This window comes from Falco punctatus (genome assembly GCF_963210335.1).
Source record: "Falco punctatus genome assembly, chromosome: 13".
Classification (NCBI taxonomy): Eukaryota; Metazoa; Chordata; class Aves; order Falconiformes; family Falconidae; genus Falco; species Falco punctatus.
In genome coordinates, this window is record NC_137593.1 from 12,049,579 (window position 1) to 12,068,256 (window position 18,678).

At 41.4% G+C, this 18,678-nt stretch overlaps 2 protein-coding genes across 3 annotated transcripts in view; one reads left to right on the forward strand and one right to left on the reverse strand.

Moving 5' to 3' along the window:
• Nucleotides 1-694: 694 nt before the first annotated feature.
• FYTTD1 (forty-two-three domain containing 1) lies at nucleotides 695-14,992 on the reverse strand. Of its 2 annotated transcripts, none has more exons than XM_080409385.1 (9): nucleotides 14,828-14,992; nucleotides 11,479-11,610; nucleotides 8,381-8,526; nucleotides 7,471-7,583; nucleotides 6,553-6,649; nucleotides 5,431-5,492; nucleotides 4,517-4,591; nucleotides 3,590-3,716; nucleotides 695-2,482 (listed from the first exon to the last, which is right to left on the reverse strand). In XM_080409385.1, exons 1-9 carry the CDS (start codon nucleotides 14,928-14,930, stop codon nucleotides 2,477-2,479), a joined length of 861 nt encoding a protein of 286 aa, XP_080265511.1. In that variant the 5' UTR covers nucleotides 14,931-14,992; the 3' UTR covers nucleotides 695-2,476. The 2 variants fall into 2 exon arrangements, with proteins under 2 accessions (XP_080265511.1, XP_080265510.1); XM_080409384.1 differs by having other exon boundaries at nucleotides 695-2,486; nucleotides 14,828-14,991.
• A 50-nt stretch (nucleotides 14,993-15,042) lies between these two features.
• RUBCN (rubicon autophagy regulator) overlaps nucleotides 15,043-18,678 on the forward strand; it is a 32,444-nt gene continuing 28,808 nt past the window's right edge. The window contains exon 1 of the mRNA XM_080409341.1: nucleotides 15,043-15,175. Coding sequence (XP_080265467.1) covers nucleotides 15,054-15,175 — 122 coding nt within the window. The 5' untranslated portion in view covers nucleotides 15,043-15,053. The remainder of the gene's footprint in view (nucleotides 15,176-18,678) is intronic.

The following is an 18,678-nucleotide window of genomic DNA, read 5'->3' on the forward strand; positions in this document are numbered from 1 at the left end:
ACTCACCGTCGTGACTGTGGCAGCCCGTCAGGGTGTTCCCGCTGACCCTGCAATGCCAGGCAGTGACTTCTTGCTAGCAAGACATGCTCCAGCAACACGAAAACCAGTGCTTGGGCCGAAGATTAAGGGAGCTGGTACTATAATCACGCCAATCCACTAAATTAGACGGTGCTACTGAAAAATAGGTTCATAGCTGACACATTTAAATGCAAGTGAGCTTATACGGTGCTCAATTTTCAGGCTATTAAGCTGGGCAATGAATGCAAGCCCTCTTTGAATTAAATGTTCCAAAGAATATACCAAATAGTGGCTTAATAAGAATTGAGTTATTAAGAAGCCCTTGAAGGATACCAGAAAATCACATAACCGATGTATAGCCCAGGTGGTTATAACAGGAACAAGACAGTATGAAACTGTAACTTTTTATTTAAAAAAAAAAAAGAAAAATTAACAGCTTCAGAATAGATCAAATGTAATAACTTCTCCAAAAAATACCAAAAGGTACAGTGTAAAGCATCTTCTCATTAAATACAAACTAGCATTTTTTGATGCATTGCATCAATGTTTTGCATCTGTGCTGATGCAAAAGATTTTTTTTTTTGTTGCATCCTGGCACATGGAAAATGTATACACTGAAATAAGGTGACTGACATCACTTTATCTACTCAAATTCTAACAGTGGGACATTTTAAAAAAAAAAAAATCCTACTAGTAATTAAGAAAAATCTCTTAACACCATTACGTTTAGTTTGTTTCTGCTAAGGTATATCTTTCAACATTAAAAATAAGGGTTTAAGTACTATATAGCATCAGGATGCACTCTGACTTTAAAACTGCTGTACAAACAAAAGCCCTTCTACTGTCAAATGCTCTTCAACGTTGAAGTTCCTGGTAAATGCTAGTTAACTCGGAATTTGAGATAAAAATGCAAGGAAACCACCTCTGTAAGAAGTCAAATGTAAATTCTTCAAGAACAATAAAAGGAATTAAACCTACTTCAAAGACCATAAACATTTCTGGATGCAGCAAGCCAATCAACCTGACTGCACCTAAATCTCATTGCTATAGAACAGTGTTAAGTTCATCAGTTCCTGGTCTGGAAGCAATTCTGAACAGGTGCCTCAGTTTTAGGGATCATAAAAATAGACACTGAGGATGTTTCAGTTGTTACCATCCTGCAGATTCTGAGGCACAAAACTAAGCTTAAAGCAAGTGACTACGTGCTCCTGCTTAATGCCTTACACATGCTGGCAAACTGAGGGCTTTCCTCCAGCAATGTTCCCTACTTTCAGCCAATTTCAAGATGTCTGACCACTTCTGATGAGCTTCACATCTTTACTCTCTTTGGTATATACAAACAAGTGCCATTAGATTGCCTGCCTCTGGCTATTTCTAAGAGCCAGAGAAAACCCTCTGGGGCAAGGTATGAAAGATAACAATTCTGTCTGGGAGGGTAAGGAACTCTACCATACCACTGACCTCCCTGTAAACTGTTGCATTTATTCCTATGAAATTACTCAAAAATATGAAGTTATTGCATTAAGTTTGTGGAAAAAAAAACTTAAAAAACAAATAGAAAGCAAAAGTTTCAAGAAAAAATAGGAGACAGGCATACTCCATTTGCAGAGGAGGAAGATGAACTTGAGCTAATTGTAATATAAATTACTCTCATACTGCCTGTGCAGTATTCTTCCAATATGATCTAGAAACTTTTAAGGATAAGAGTACAATAGTCCCCATCCCCTTTATATATTTTGGGTCTCAACTAATAGCTTTATTTATGAAAAAGTGAGGATGCAAAACATTAAGTTTTCAAGAAAGGAAAAAAAAATGAACTTCAAAAGCACAAAGAAGTACAACCAATGCTCCCATGAAAAATGCTGCTACATCACTACCAAAGTATTCACAGACTGAGGCTCTGTGCCAAACTGCAGTCCAAAGGAAAGTTCATAGCCAGTCCCTAAAAAACCCTAAAATGGGGTTTGTAATGAAACAGTTACACAATCTTTACCATAACAGAGGGGTCAAAGAACTGATACTGAGCACTCCTAAATAAAACAAAAAAAAAACCCAACAAGAAAACCCCAACCCCAAAACTTTTAAAATTCATGTTTGCAAGATGAACCAAAACCAGTGTTTGTCATCAGCTGGGCCATGTAATCTTTTCCAACCAGGTGATGGTGCCACTCCAGCAGATCAGTTTCCCCACTTTCCCCCCTCAGGGCATCATATCTTTTACCATTTGAAGTAAAAGTAATAAAGAGAGATAGTTCTGCCACCATTTTAGCAAAAAGTCTAGAGAATTTCAGTGACGTATGCTGTGTTCTTTTGCCCACTTTTATCTCAGTTTCTTAGGTAGGTGGGATCAGTGCTCAAGTCCATCTGTCAGGTTAACCCACTGTTACAAAACGGCTTCCTTTGTTCTGCGACAGTGCTGTTCTTTGTTCCTTCAGGATCCCAAAACGTTCGTTCAATGTCATCCCTGTCTGAAAAATAAAGTCTTTTAACCATAAACTTAAAAGATGTTAGGTTAATGTAATCAAGGTAACAGAGACAAGAATAATTTTTTCCTCATTTTGTATCATCACTTGAATTCTTAATTGCCTTACTTTGATTTAAAAACAAACAAACAAAAACCAAAAAATGAAGTTTGATTTGATTTCATTATTTCCTGCATCATTTAAAAAATCAGATGGGACTATACATCAAGAGCTAGCATTTCTCAGAATTTGTTAAGAACACATGGTACACAATGTACAATGTCAAAACTGAAAGTCTACTCAAAATATTGTAAGTTGAACTGAGGACGGACTGAAAAAGGGAGCTTTCACTACACTCATTTCCCCCACACAGGTTCTATGCAACTTCAACAAATGCAGCATTCTACCCATGTTAATTCAGGTTGCTTTCCAGTCCATCCAGTTGAGGCACTAGACTCGAATCTAGTCCAAAAGTTCAACTATTTTCACAATACAGTAGCAGACTATTTTTGACATACTGCTTATTCATGGAAGGAACAAATCCAGACTGACACCCTGACCTCATGTAGTTTTCTATGGCTGGTAGTAAGGAGCTGATTATAAGAGAACTCCTTCAATGACAGCACCAAGATTCCTGCACCAAATTGCCTGCCTTCATGAAACTTACGAAAAATTGCTCATCTTTCAAGCCTTTACATCATCACATTTAACTTTTTTTCCTAGATGCATAGCAAAAGTTGCCTTATAAATTCAGCTGTCAGGGTTCCATGCACATTACACAACTGCAAGAAGCTCATCCCTGAATTACACACAGCTGTTGATTCAAGCACAGCAGGAACATCAGAAGGCTTTCAGAAATAGTCAACATTTTACATCCCATTTAAAGCATGGCAGCATGCAGGACATGAACTAGAAGAACAGGAACAGTGAGTTTAGGTACTTGCTTGAAGTTACATAGCAAGTTAATGGAAGAACCAGAAGTGGAAACAAGAAGTAGACACTAGTTCCCTCTTTCTGTCACTAGTGAGCCTAGGACGAAAGTGCCTGGCTCACTGGCTTTTATCTGTCTTGGAATTACTTCCACAGTTAAGGAAAGAAACTGCATTTACCTGTTTGCCAACACTATTGATATCAAACTGCAATGGAACCCCTTTAGGAATCTTCTTCTCTTCAGATTGGTCCCTCTTCATCAGAAATGGTGGCACAGGTGTACGAGTTAATCGTAATTTCTGGGAACTGTGAAAGAAGAATATTACAAAGGACACAGTGAATATATGTTTTATGCAATAAAGCCTTAATGCAGATAGCATTATGAATGTTTCATCAAGCCATTTGATCAGGCTGGATGAATAGCTGGAAGGCACAAATTCGAGAAGGTAAAAGTCAAGCAGAACTATAAAGGGTACCATTTGTAATTGCTTTCAGACAGCAAGTGTCCCGGCAGGAAGCCATCTTATCTTTTCTCTCTCCTACTGACAAACGCATCATTTGCGGTTAATTATTCCCATAAATACAAAAAATAACAATTGGTAGTCTTCCTTATAGGTAAAATGCTACTAATGAAAGAGCTACTCAAGAGATTTTTAAAATAAAACACCTCAAGAAACAACAGTACCATCAATTTCCCAAAGACAAATAAAGCAATGCTTTCTTTAATCACAACTCCAGCAGTATCTTTATGGATCAGGGAGGAACTATTACCATCACTCATCAACCAGATGTTCATTCATTTTCATTCAGATAGAGAAGGAAAAGAGCTGCAATACAGTGATTTGGGAAAGGCAGGCAAGATGAAAATCTATCAGCCCACCACTCTTCAACTCTATACAACAAGCCCCCAACTGGGACATGCCTTGTGAAATCCAGCTGTGATGTTAATACAAATACAGCTCAGAAACGGGGCAGGTTTAGAAGTCTTCGCAAAAAGCTGTGACCTTCAGATCACCTGAGATACTATCTGCAAGGAACTTACTAAACGGCTCAGAACAGTGATTTCAGTTACTTAAGAACATTTCAGAACTTTTCTGAAAACTCACACTGGGGTTATGATTGCTCCTGGGTTGTCAATAGACACAGTCAGAATCCCTCCACTTGTGGTAGAAGTTCGCCATCTAGTTTGAAAACACAGAAATCGCTTACAAAAATGTGGCAGAAGTTTCAATACCTTTAAATGTGTGTCCAAAACGCTGGCTAGTAAAGAATGTACAAGCTTTCAGAATATAGGCCAGTATGAACACCACAAGCAGTCAAACAATCTACAAGAAGCTTGGTTATTGATTCTTGTATTTTTTTACATTATCTAAACCTATTCAGGTCAGTGCTACATCACATGCTGGCAGGGTGTACCAGAACTACAGCACTGGTTGAGATGTTCACTTCTTTAAAACATTCGGTTTCCTTGCCACAGATGGGGCCATAATGGTCCTCACAGCAAACCAGAGGTGACAGACTGCAGGTCTGTGGCATATGCTGCTAGTAACACAACTCAGCCTGTTGTGTTACTAACAAACAAGTTGCCAAGAGCCTAACAGGCACAGAATGATATGGGAAGAATACGTGGGCGGAAAGCCAAGTATCTACCTTGTGGCGTGCCTTGTTTACTTCCAAACTGCTCCATAGGCTTATATATATATATTATTATTTTTTTTAATAAAATAGAAAGTACTTCAAGAGCTCAGGAGAACACTGACATTTGAATTTTTCTTCCAGTCTATGCAGTATTCACAAGTGGTAGAGATTAGTCTGATCCTCTGAAACTACCACCTTCCCCCTCATTCCTGCAAGCATCTTATACAAAGTCCTCCTGGTTAAATCAGAAGATAATTTTCACTGTCACTCAGCTGATGCCTACAGGGGGGGAAAACCCCATTCAATTATCATAGCCAGGAAGCCACAGCTAAAACAAGAATCATGAGTAACCAAATTGAAGTTTTCCAAATTAAATACTTACTGACGAGTTCTCTTTACTGTCTGATTATCAAGATCATCTGTTGACTGCACTTGGGCCTGCACCTGAAAACACATCAATACAGACACTGGATTTGAATACTGCTTCAATTCCCATTGCAGCAGCTGGAAATATAGCAGTTAAAAAACCAGAAATTTAAAGCTGTTTGTATGCTCTGCACGAATGGGGCTGTACTTTCAGAGACTTCAAAGATAGCTATACAACTACCTTTGTAAGACATTGGGAAAAAATTACTTTAAGAAAATGATTTAAAAATTGTCAATGACAGTAACTTAACCAATAAAGAGATGGAAACATTTTTGAGGACCATGTCAGCAAACATACACTTTACCAAGGTACACCAAAATGTTATCAGGCCAGCAAGAAAAACCAGGCTAGTTCCTAACCTCATGAATGTTAACATACATAATATCCAATATGCTACTAAGCCTCACTACTGTTTGTGAGGACTTTGGTTTTGGTTTTCTCCCTCCTGATCCTGTCCGTAATTCCACAATCCATATGGATGGAAGACAACAGCTACTTACATTCACAACAATGGCAGACATAGAATGTGGGTACAAATGAAAACTGAGAACACCCCTTATCATGCACTGCACACTCTCTATTCTCTATCTTACTCAAAACAACTAAAAAATACTTAGGTAATTAAAATAATAACTTAAATAACTAGAATATATACACACACCCAAAAAAAACCACCCCCAAAAAAATTAAAAAACCAAACCACCCCATAATCAGATTCTAAAACACATTTCTGCTCTAACCTTCACCCAAAGGTAACTTTTGCAAGCTGTACAGTGCTTTCCAACATTTACTTTTAAAAGGAAAAATTAATACGTGGCAACTACCCTCAAACATTCTGACAAGTTCCATGCCCCTCTGAACAGTCCAGCTACACTGGAACAGGAAGCAAGACTCAATGGGTTACAGTAACTGAAAAGGACAAGTACATTCCCCTAGAAGAACCCGTACCTATTTCCCAGTCCACCTAAAGTTTCTACTCAGCTCTGATACTCAGAGTTGATTCATTAATATCAGAGTTATAGGTTAGCTTAGAACCTGTGGCACAATTTTGTTATTGTTTTCAGTGATTTTTATTACCTTCAGGCCCCTTCTGAACAGGAAAGTTGCTTGACGAGTGTCTTTCTGCTGATTTAGTTTGTTTCCAATTCTGGCAAAAGTGGACGGCATGTTATTCCTGTAATATTTATTAAAGTATAGTTATCAAAGGCTCCAAAGATAACATCTTAGACTATGACAGAAGGCAGGCTAGAGCCCACTAACATCCCTAAGGACATCTGCAACGTTGCCTCTTTGAGGCTGAACATTTGTTGCAATAAGCTGCTCATCTACTAGGAACAAAACACATTACTCAAATGGAGAAATCACTTATGTTACTTGGAAGCTTAACACTCCTACGTCACAGGACAGTATGGTCATTAACTCTGCTTTTTACTTCACTCAGTATCCTCCAGCACTTTAAATGTTGCCGATTAAAGTAAAACAAGTCTTGGTATGTATAAAGAAAGTTTGCTTACACTTTCTACAATAGTCACATAGTGAGAATTTTCATCACGGACACCAGTTAAGATGCAGTTTAAAACAGGCATGTTAATTCCAGCACAAATAAAACATGCAATAGCTTCCATGAAACTGAAGATGGCACCAGCTTCCACAAAGGCATTTTATGTAGAAAGTTCAGAAACCCATGGCTTTTGTTTCAAAGCTACCAAAATCCAGATTGGCCATTTCCATATAGGCTGCCTACGATTTAAACGAAGGCAGAATACCAGGTGCTCACAAACAGAGTGCTCTACATGGTAATAAATATCTGGCTTTGTATTGAGACCACATTTGTTCTGTGCTTGGCTTCCAAATTTGTAGAACTTCATATACATGATGGTCTTGACTGTATTACTACTGCTAGTACCTACCATCTTCTCCTGGACTCAGTCCCATCAAATAAGGCTCATTGGAAAATTGTCAAGAACAGTTCAGAAAGCAGAGTTGGTATTTTACCTTCTATTTAGTGGGGCAGGCCTCCTAAGGGCTGGAGCTTGCTTTCTCTGCATTTCAGATTGTCTCTGCAGGTTTGTTTTCTTTTTCAAAACAGGGTAATTCCGCTGTGCATTCTTAAAAAACAGTAAACATACATAGCATATATGTATACTGTGCACAAACACTTTTCCTTCAATTCCAATTTACAAACTGCATAGAGAATACATTTGGCTTTGCCTACCTTTCACAGTCTAGTATAATTTGAAAATAACTTCTACACTTGCATGAGTTATATATATATTCCCCTCCTTTCCAGGCTACCCTCTCCCCCCCAAAAAAAACCCACCAAAAACAAAACCCAAGAGCTTAGCAGTTACTTTTTGGTTATTATATCTCCCCAAACTGAAAAAATACATGCTTCACACATCTTTAAAATTATTCTTCACAAATCCAAAAGCAATCCCCATCCTACAATACTGAATGAGATGGAGCAGACAACACACTGGAGGAGTACAGAAGAGGGAGCCTACTGATGGAGTTCAGTATTTTACAAAAGCTTCCATTTTTGTACATGCTTAAGGTCTGGATGCTGGCTGAATCACTGGTTTGTAATGAAGCAATGCAAATACAAGAAATCCTAAGAAGTGAGCTTTTCTTGTAAAAATACAGTTACTATCTCCATACTTGCACAGAACACACTTCTGTACTTCAATTTTCATCACCTCCAACCCAATTAAGTGTTAAAACAACTTTCAACCTAGTCATTAACCACGCCCTCTAACAAACAAGAACACAGCTAACACATCCCTAATTTAATAAAAGGCTGTACCAGATGTTTCCATTTTATATTGCAGTAACACTGTGCTGAAGCCATTGTATTTATTTTTTTTTAATCTCTTCTTACATAAACCACTAGAACTGCATTAATTACCTTCTCACTAAGTGGCTGTCTGTTCAGGGGACTAATTCCTTTGTGCGAACCCACTGCTTTCTTGGCTGCCAAGCCGGTTATAACTCCATAAGAACGCTTCTTCCCTGCTATCTTCTTCCTCCGTCCCAAACGATTTTTACCATAACCTGCAACAAGCATGAGAAGTTCAACAATTATTATTCAAAGAAAAAGCTTACTGCTTTAAGATGCTATGCAGGCAATGCAAGTTACTTGGCTGCAGGCTTCAAGCCTTAGAGCAGAACCTATCACTATACTTTTTAAGACAATTTGGTCATTCAGTTATTTTAGCAGGTCTGGCCCAAGCCCTAGCATAACAATAATCAGCTCCTCGTATAGATCACAGTTTTGCTCTAGTTCATTGCATTAATTTCTGCTGCTAACATGTCTACAGGGACAACTTAATTCTGGCATAGAAAACTACCAAAATACTCCGAAATGGAACTTCATCAAGCACTGAATAATACAAAACCAAACCAAAATAAACCCCCAGCTCTCTACCCATTCAGCAAACTTTAAATTACCAGTTTTATTAAAAAAAAAAAAAAAAAAGAACAAAAGCAACTTCAAAGCTTATTTATTTAGATCAGTGGTTCCCAAGACATGACTTAAAAAAAAAGAACATAGCAATTGGCCCACAACACCATATTAAACAGCGTATGAATTACATCACATTTAAAGTGTTTTCAATTAGAAGTCGGCATGGCAGTCTGCATGAAATAGAATGGAAAGCAGCCTTTGAATATAAAAGGTTTGTAAGTCTGAGGTCTGTAGTATAAACATCTCAGATCTCCAGTTACAAGGGTCTGGTTAACCCTGTCTGGAGCCACTTAGCCTCACGCTATGAATAACAACCATGTTTCAGTTTTACCCTCGAGTACCATCCCCTCTATAACCTCAGACTGCAAGATAAATTTAAGACTAAGGAGTCAGTGCTATAGCAACAGACACATTAATTTTGACATATCTGACTTCATAGCATCGATAATAAATCTGTGTTTTTTCATGAGGCAGGAGCCACCACATGAAGTACGCTATGGACCAAAACACAGCTTAGATAAATTTGCCATGGAGAAACTGCTATGTAGCCACATTTTGTGGGTGGTTAGCAAATAATCTTTTCAAAGAGAAAAGCTGAGAAACAGGGTTACTTAGGCTGAAAGGGACCTTATGAGAGCTCTGTGGGCCAATCTTTGCTCAAAAAAATGACAACTTCAAAGTTAGCTCAGGCTGCACAGGGTTTTGTGCAGTTGCATTCTGTGTATCACCAAGGACAACTTTTATTTAAAGAACCATATTCTTCTCTCTGTTTCTCCCCCTGAATGCTTAAAAGAGTACTAGCTCAAGTTCCTAGCTTCTTTCCAGAGTTTGGCAGCCATTTCTAAAACCGCAAAGAATTGAATTCTGTTGATCATTTGTGGTTTCTGTAGCTGTCCATAAACAACTGAGAATTTGCAACTTATCAGAGTAACTTCAATGGCAACAAAGCAGCGATAAATCTGTTGGTCATAAGCTACTAATAAGTAGAATGCTCAGAATAATTAAATATATCTTCTGCTCAAAAAACAATATAAAAGAGGTTTGCTTTCAACAGCAGAAAATGTGTGGAGTTGTATAGGAAGGAGCAGTTAAAGCTATTCACAATGTTTCAACATGCCGCAAGCCCATTTTACAAAAAATTGTTTGCTTTTTCCTAGAACAAGGGCAAGCAAGGAGGGAGGGTTCCATGGAAGTAAAACAGCTGCCAAGACGGTCGTCTTTAGAGTTTTATATTTGCAGCTCAGTTTTCTCCTAAAATTTTAAATTCTAATACTTGCTTCTTTTGTGCCCTTTAGATCATAAACAATTGCATTTGACAACAGTGGTCATAAATAGAAGCCTACATGTTTGACAATCTACAACTTAAATTCACTTACTCTTCACCTACACCAATATTCTTATACTTGGGCTGACTGATGCACTGTCACCAATTGATGCACGTTGGCCTGTATAAAAAGCAAAACTCCTCTGAGCCCTGAGCAACAGGACATTCCACTGATCCCCAAAGACATTTACTCTAAGGTGCTAACTACCAGCTGCTGCTACAACAAACACGAAGCAACACAAAGAATAGAATGGGATCACAGTGAATACACCAGACAGATGTGTATTCATTTTAAATGAATGCTACTAAACAACAAATTGCATGTGTTAACTTAAACACCTAATTAGCTTGTTTTGAAGTAAGCTTTCTGATTAGACAGTACTTTTCTATGTTTTGATCATCCAGTGCCAAAAAGGTACTTTTCAAAATTAAATGTAAGCAAAACCAGCCTATACTTCAAAGAGGCGCTGGCCAAGTACTGGACTAAAACCTGTGAATCATTTTAGAATATGACCCTTGTTTATCACAAAAAACCTGACAGTTAACTCAGGGAACCTTCAAGTAAAGCTATTATTGTGCTCTTCTCTCGCTCCCTTTCTATATGATTTTTTTCCCCACCTTTTTGTATTCCACTGTAAAAATATTGGCTTAAGGTGGCTGACACAGTACTTCCTCTGTGTCCCAAGCCCTTAACAAGAAAAGCCAATGCAGACACTCTGCACCATCCATTTATATATCCCAGAACCAGCATTACAGTCTGTAGAAACAGCTATTTTGGGAAGGCCTACTACGAGAACTCTACCTAGCAAATATAAATATGCTGGATCTTTTGCACAAAGCCCTGAGCTCTGGCAAGGCCTCCCCATTTCCTAATACACAGGCTTTGATATAAGCACTCTTTCTATCCATCTCTGAGAAGGGATAAAGTATCAACACAATTTCTAAAAATAAAATTATTTTTTTTTTTTAAATCAGAAAGTAAATTCTTCCTTGACTTAACGTCCCTCAAGCAGCTAAGCTCCTATCTCAGTAACTTTCTCACACTGAACCAGAAACAAAACCAAACATAATCGGATGAAAAAGAATCAAATTATAATCAAAACTACACATAATAATATTTGAAAGACACCTGAACTGACTGTATCAATCCATACATTCCATTAGGTTACATTTCAGCTCAAAAGAGATACTGCACAATCCACATTATGTTTGGCACCTTTCTGCTGTTGGATTCCCCACTTGGAGCCTGGTGTCCTGAACTGTCGAGTTCGATTCTGCTGAAGTCCTCTTTTCATTTTAGGGGAATATTGCTTTCTCTCTTCTTTCTTGTTCAGTTTAATTATATCATCTGTAAGAATAATAAAAAATGAAGAATTTGACACACTGCAGATATACTCTAGCTCTGAAGAAAAAAACTTAGCAGCTTAAGAGTCTTGGCAAATAGACCAGTTAACCTTGCAAGGCTAACACATACAAGTTAAGGTTCCAGAAATACTATCACTATAAAACATCCAGTCCCTGTTAGTCTTACAGCACTTGCTTAATAATATAATGCCCTAGCAAAAGAGAAGCAGTTGCATACATCCAAAAAACCCAAGAGGCTTGAAAGATCACGGCATTCTGCCCAGCATTAAATTTTAAACTGAATGAGTCATTAGTTTTTATACACCATTAAAGAAAAAATAATCCCATCTCACTCCCAGACTTTGCAGATTCCAGACAAAATGCTGGTTCAAGACTTAGCTCTTCCATCCTAAGTTACTTAAGGAAAATCACACAGCAAGAACTCAGCCTATCAGTTATCTTCATATGTTCACCGAGGTTGACATGATAGGAAAAAAGCAAACAAGACTTCTCTCCCCAGGTATCTGCAATCCAAAAAATCATCTTACCTATTGTCCAGGGCAACAATGCTGAAAAAATTATTAATCAGCTTAAGAATACACGTAAGGTAATAAGCTGATGAAAAGTGAACAGCAGCAGGTCTGTCAAGTGCAAATCACACCACATCAGTTTGATTTCCTTCACTGACCTGATAGCTGGCTCAGGAGACAAGAGCAAAGCAACAGATGTGTGGCAGGCTTTTATTTGACTGTTAGCTTAATGATCTTAAATCAAAGTGCCAAATTCTGTTTCTTGCATCTAGATCATGACAGCATAACAGACAAAAATGTTATGTTTCAGCGGGGAGCTACTACAAACATGTTGACATCCTTTTTTGAGTCAGGGAGAGATGGGAACGAGGTTACTGCATTTGAGTTCAAATGGACTCAGATGGCACAGAACAGAGAAAACACCATTTTAACAAAACCCAAACAAAAATCACAGCATTGTTATCCAGTGTTTTGTATAGTGCTGAAGTAATGCTAAGAGAAAATCAGCTTACATTGCTGTAAAAATGATTGAATATTCAGAAAAAAAATCTATTAGGATAAGGAATACTGATACATGTCACTCAGGGTTTGACTTCTATAGAATCTTCTTTACCAAAGGGATCATCCCTGGAGCAAGGATTACCAAACCATCCTTTTTTATACAACAAAGGAAACCAAAGCCACTTCAAAAGGGTATACAGCTCCAAAATAGCAGTAACTATCACTGCCAACAGCAGCACTCAACCAGGAGCATTATTTGAATGTAGCACCAATAGTAAAGTGATGTTCCACAAAACCTGAAACTTTCAAAACTGTTAGAACAGAACATGTAATTCTGCATAATAGCTGCTCCCATTCCTGTGTACCCATGATACAAACCCACCACTCTAAGACCGCAGTTCCTTGCTTCACAGTTTTGTCTGCTCCATCTTAAATCCCATTTTAGCAAGTTAGTTGTTGATGCACACAGGGTTACAAGTTTTTAAACAGAAGAACTTAAGTTTCAGCTATTCTCTTATTTGGGGAAATGAAGGGTATCTGGGACTTTATGCATTTGTTTGCTTCAGTGTGTCTCAGCTTTCTCCTGTCCTGCCCTGAGATCAGAAATCAAACAGTTAGAAATCTGCAGTTAGAACAGCTGAATAATCTGGGAACATTATCAAACTGGAAGCTTAGCTTCAGATGAGTTGCATATAACACACCAGCAACAAAGCCAAGTGTATTACTATATGAGAAAATACTGAATATTAAGATCTAGATTTTTAAGTTTTCCTAGATTAATGTTGTATCAATTTTTTTGATATCACGACAGATGCGGGTCACAACAGCCTCTTAAACAAGGTATCACCACGACAACACAACAGCCCTTTGCAATCTATTAGTCAATGTCCAGAACACGTAGTAGTAGCTAATCAAAAGATTAACTTGGCCAAGAAACATTGGAATATACGAAAATACAACTGGCCGATCGGAATCAATAACTCTATTAACCTTGATAACCTTGGAAACAAAGATTCAGTGTGCTACAAATAAAACTAGATTTATATGAATGCTGTAATGCTACTCCACATTCACTCTAAATGTCATTTAACAAGTTATCTCCACTGCCAAAACAAAGAACTCCACCAGATTATTTACTGAAGGAAAAACTGTACAAATCCACAAAGGCTAAACCTACAGCAACATTCTAGTTCACATTATGACTTTGCTTTTTGAAGTTAATATCCTGATAGTACCCATCTACCACGCTCTAGTAGCATCATGGAGCAGCCTTGGAGTGTACAAAACCAGTTGGCTTTTGATTTTTTTCTAAAACTAAACTGGAAGGTGCACTCCAGGAACATACCATAAGTGTCCCCAACTGTTAAGGGAACTCAATGCATAGTCCCAGATCTACTCTGAGATACCTCTTTGAAATTGCAGAGATGTCAGTTTCTCAGACACACTCCAGAGACACAGCTCTGCAGATGTGTAATGAGGCTGTGCAATTAACACACAACCAATGGGAGGCCAAGGGTTGATTGTCACAGGAAACTACGTGGTAGAGATGACATCACGCTTGATCCGACTGGTAAAGTACTGCAAAAGGGTTACAAAGGAGACTTGCCATTACCGACTTCCAAACCTGAGAAGAAAATAAGGGCAAAGACAGCCGAGTGGCAACCTCACAACGCCCACCTCTGTAACCAGGAGTGCCAGGCGAGGTCCTGTGACGCTCTCCCGGGAACCACCCAGCAAAAGGCTTGGGCGCCGTGGGCCTGGCTGGTGCCAAATGCACGCAGCGCCCCGGTCTTCAGCCTGCTCCGGACACCCAGAAGGAACAAAGGGGACCCATCCGGCTCCTCCTTAGCCAGGGACGGCGATGCTCCCAGGCCAGGCCCCTGGGAGCCCCGCTGCTCCCGGGGACACAGCCGGGCCTCGCCTCCCGTCCCCGCTGCGGCAGGCCCACAGGCCCCGAAGCCAGCTTCTCATCCCGCGCCCCCGCGCTCCAGCTGTGGTAGGCTCCTGCTCCCCCCCACCCCCCGCCCGACTTGGCGCAGGCCGCCTCCCCACGGCCCCCGTTGGTTCCGCCCGCGCCGGGGCCGGCAAAGCCTGTTGGTTCGTTCCGCTCCCCTCGGCCCCAGCGCTTGGTTCAGCCCGCGCCCCTCCACCCGCTCCCCCACAGCGGCGGGCCCGAGGCGCCTTCCTCACCGAGGGACATGTCGATCTTCTCCAGGCTGTCGCTGCTGCCGTTCCGGGCCCCCGCCACAGCCGAGGAGCCCGAAGGCGGCGCCGCAGCCCCGAACCCGCTCATGGCTGCCCGCAGGACCACCGCCGCCTCCCCTCACCGCCTCGGCCGGCGGGCTGCACGCATGCGCAGGGCGCGGACGCGCAGGCGCCTCAGCCCGCCCCGCCCCCCGGCGCGGCCAGCTGGCGCATGCGCAGTAGCCCCCGCCAGCCCCGGCAGCGGGCGCCTGCGCCGAGAGGCGCCGCTTCCCCTCTTCCACCCCCGCCCGCTCGGGGCCTGGCGCGCCGCCCCCTGTCGGCCGGGAGGAGCAGGTACAGCGGGCCGGGAGGGGTCGGGGAGGGGGGAGTCGCGGCCCTGTGCCCCTGCGTCGCCTTAGGAGCCAGCGGCTGCCCGGGGTCAGTCCTGCCCGCTCCCCTCACAGCCTGGGCCGGGGGGCGGCCCCGAACCCGGCGGGCTGCAGTGGCGGGGCGCCCAGGTAACCGGCTGGGTGCTGGCGGCCCGGCCGCCCGGAGGCCGCCTGCGGGAGGGCTTCCCTGGGGACAGCGGGCCCCGGGGGACGTGGGCCCCCTGCCCCAGCGGCCTGGGGTGCCAGGGGTCTGGGAAGCGGGGCTGCTGGTGCAGGGGGCGGGGCGGCGCTGCTGCAGGGCCGGTGGAGCGCTGAAGTGCTGCAGGGTCGAGCTGAACGCCGGGTGCGTTGTCCTGGGACCCCAGTGCGGTTAAGAGAAATAGCCTGTTCTGTGAACAGGAACACCAAGCTATCCTGGTTTCTAGAATTGTGCCCAAACGTCAATCATCAGGGTTCAAACCAGGTTCCTACTTCAAAATACCACATAAAGCTTAAAATTACTACTTAAAAACAGAACAGTATGACTACTGACATTTTGTCTTCTTTGGGTTCTTTTCAGAATTGTCATCTCCAGTTTTTGGTCAGAATCACATGATTCAGAAATTCAGAAGAGAAATTATTAACAACTTGTTCTTTGAACAAGGAACCTATTGAAGTCTGTCCCCACACATCCTTCCCCCATATATTTGCGTTCCTTGGAGCTGTGCGTATGGTTGGCGGGTCAGCGGTGCACACATACCTCATGGTCAGCTAGCTGCTGCTAAAGGAGTTGCAACAGGGCTGGGATCTACCTCTTTCTTACACAGTGGCACTTACTTAATTTGGCACTTTATTTAAGAGATGGTAATTACCTTTGAGGTCTCTACGTCTTGCTCAGAGTTAGCTGAAATTGGTCACTGAATTCCAGAGATAGTAAAGGAAGGAGCAGATGGCCAAACAACATGATTGCAGAGGCTGGACTTCCTTCAGAAACCAAGCAGCAAATGCTGAAAGGAAAATCTGTAGCAATTTTCCCCACTCCTGATGTGTCAGTGGCATTACTGTCCACAGCTCCCTGAGTTTTCTCTGGGAGCTGTGCTGAGGCTGCCATTCAAAAGTTGACTTCTGTCACCCTTGGCTTTCAGTAGGCATTGCAACATAACCGAAGTATAGCTTGGTTTAGGGTTTGGCTGACCCCCTCCAGAGAGCGGGAGCTGTGTAGTGAGACTCCAGGGAATATGTTGTGAACACCCTTGGGCAGGAATAAATATTTCCATATGCATGACCTTACACACAACTCCTTGCAGTAGGAACACTCCCACATTTCATTAACTGCCCACATATTCCATATGCTCATTTGCTAAAATAAATACTCTGTGGCAGATGCGATATCCTAAGTACCCAACGCACAACCAACCCCTCGCGTGCATAACTCACGGCAACAGTTCTGTCATCCTGTGCTGGGGGGGCACCTGCACTGAAATACCATACAGGGCTTTGCCCCTTAACTGCAGAGTTGGAGTTTTTTTCTGGGAGTATTATCATGGAAGCTAAGAATGAGAGGAGGGAGTTGAGGCTTTCTGGCCTCTGCTCTGTCCTGTACTACAGACTGTTGACAAGGCCTTGTCGTCTCCATTGACAGTCTTTATGCATCTCTTCCCTTTTAAAATAACACCAGTAACATGCTTCTGGATGGTCTTCTCGATGCTCTCTTCTAGAAGAGAAAGGCTCTGTTACTGTCATAGGACATCTTCAGCTAATGGTTTTCCCTTCAAGTAAGAGAAGCTCATGGTTACGTTGCTGGAGGCTGAGAGTTCCACCCCGTTTTCTTCTCTGTGTTCTCCATATGTAGCATAAGTAAGACATGGAGTCTTGAAGCCACAGTTCTGGTAATTTACACATTTTCCTCCAGATGACAAGTGGGATTTGATGACAAGTGGGATTTGATGACAAGTGACTGATGGCAAGTAGGACTTGAGGTTCTTAAAAGTCAGGCTACATTTTTAAAGTAAAGATGCTATTGCCAGATTACCAGTAAATACAAATAATAGAGGTATCAAAAGATGTATTTAAAAAAAAATATTAAATCAATTTCTTGTGATGCTATAGGGTGCAGCTCCATCTGGTGACTGTGTCACACTGATAAACAAATGCTCTGTTTACCTAAAACAAATCTTCTAACTGGAAAGGTGACAGATGCTGCCTGCCCTCATGACAGGTGGAAATCAGCTTGTATTTGTTATCCAAACAGGACGCCAGCTGTCTGCTGCTCAGCACAACAGAAAACCAGACAAAAGTTCTGATCCTGAGGAGTATTTTTACTCTGTCTTCAAAATGGCTGAAATGCCATGGGGATCTTAAAGGCAACCATGCAAACATCAACTCCTGTTTTTTTGTCTGGCTCTCAGGATTGTGTCAGCATCTAGCCAAGTGACAAAGCTTCCATGTGGCATTGACAGTTATAAAGAACTAGTACTTCAACTGTATAAAGTAGGGTATGACTACAGCCCTGCAGAGTTTGTATCCACTGTAGGAAGACAGTGTGTCTACAGTTGTCCACAAGCTGTAGTAATTCTGGCGGCTGGTTCTTTCCTGGGCCTTTCCTAGACTTCCTGAGCACCAGTTGTCTCCTCAAAAAAATGAGACCTCACAGTTTGACTGCCCAGTAGCCCCTGTTGTTACGGTGCATTGGGGATGAATTGCAGACTAGATGTTACCTGCCGAACATCCTGGGTGAAATTCCTAGGAGGAGCTGTTAAAATTACCCAGCAGAAACCACACCCAAAGAATCAGGTACTAAATGCACTTAGAAACCAGAGAGGACCATGTCATACAAGCTATATGTTGTGAGCTGTGGAATATCACACCTGCATTGATCCCAGAAACAGGTGAGCTGTTCCAGTGCATCTTCCAAAGGAGGTCTCTGCTTCCCTAGGGGTACAGGCACTCCCTTCTATTAAAAATAGCTTCTCATTCCTAAAATGAAATTGTCTGACATCTACCAATAACTTCCAATTCTGCCTTCTCTGTGAGGTATTTTAATGAGTAAAGAAATTACATTGAGTTGATAACTGACTTTATGTCACCCAAATCTTCCCCAAACAGCAATCAGGTCTGCAAGATTCCAAATTCTGCTACTGTTCAGCAAGAGGATACATACTGCTTTCATACACTTGCAATTGTTGACCTCTGTTGGTACTCCTCAGATTTTACACTGGAGGATTATCTCCTAAATTTAGTCCTAGTGCAGTCCCAGAAGCTAACACATCTGTGTGTGGCTATAGGCTCTGTGTGATAAGGCTTTTTTTTGATGGAATTATTTTTTATATGCTCTCTGAATTGACAAGGGCATTGATGTAGTTAAGTAAACAGTGTCTATAAGTAACATACAAAACAACATAATGAAGCAGGGGAAAAGAAGATATTTTTCTGAAGAAATTTTAAAAATTACTGTTAAGCAACATCCAGGCTATTTCTGACTTATGGAAC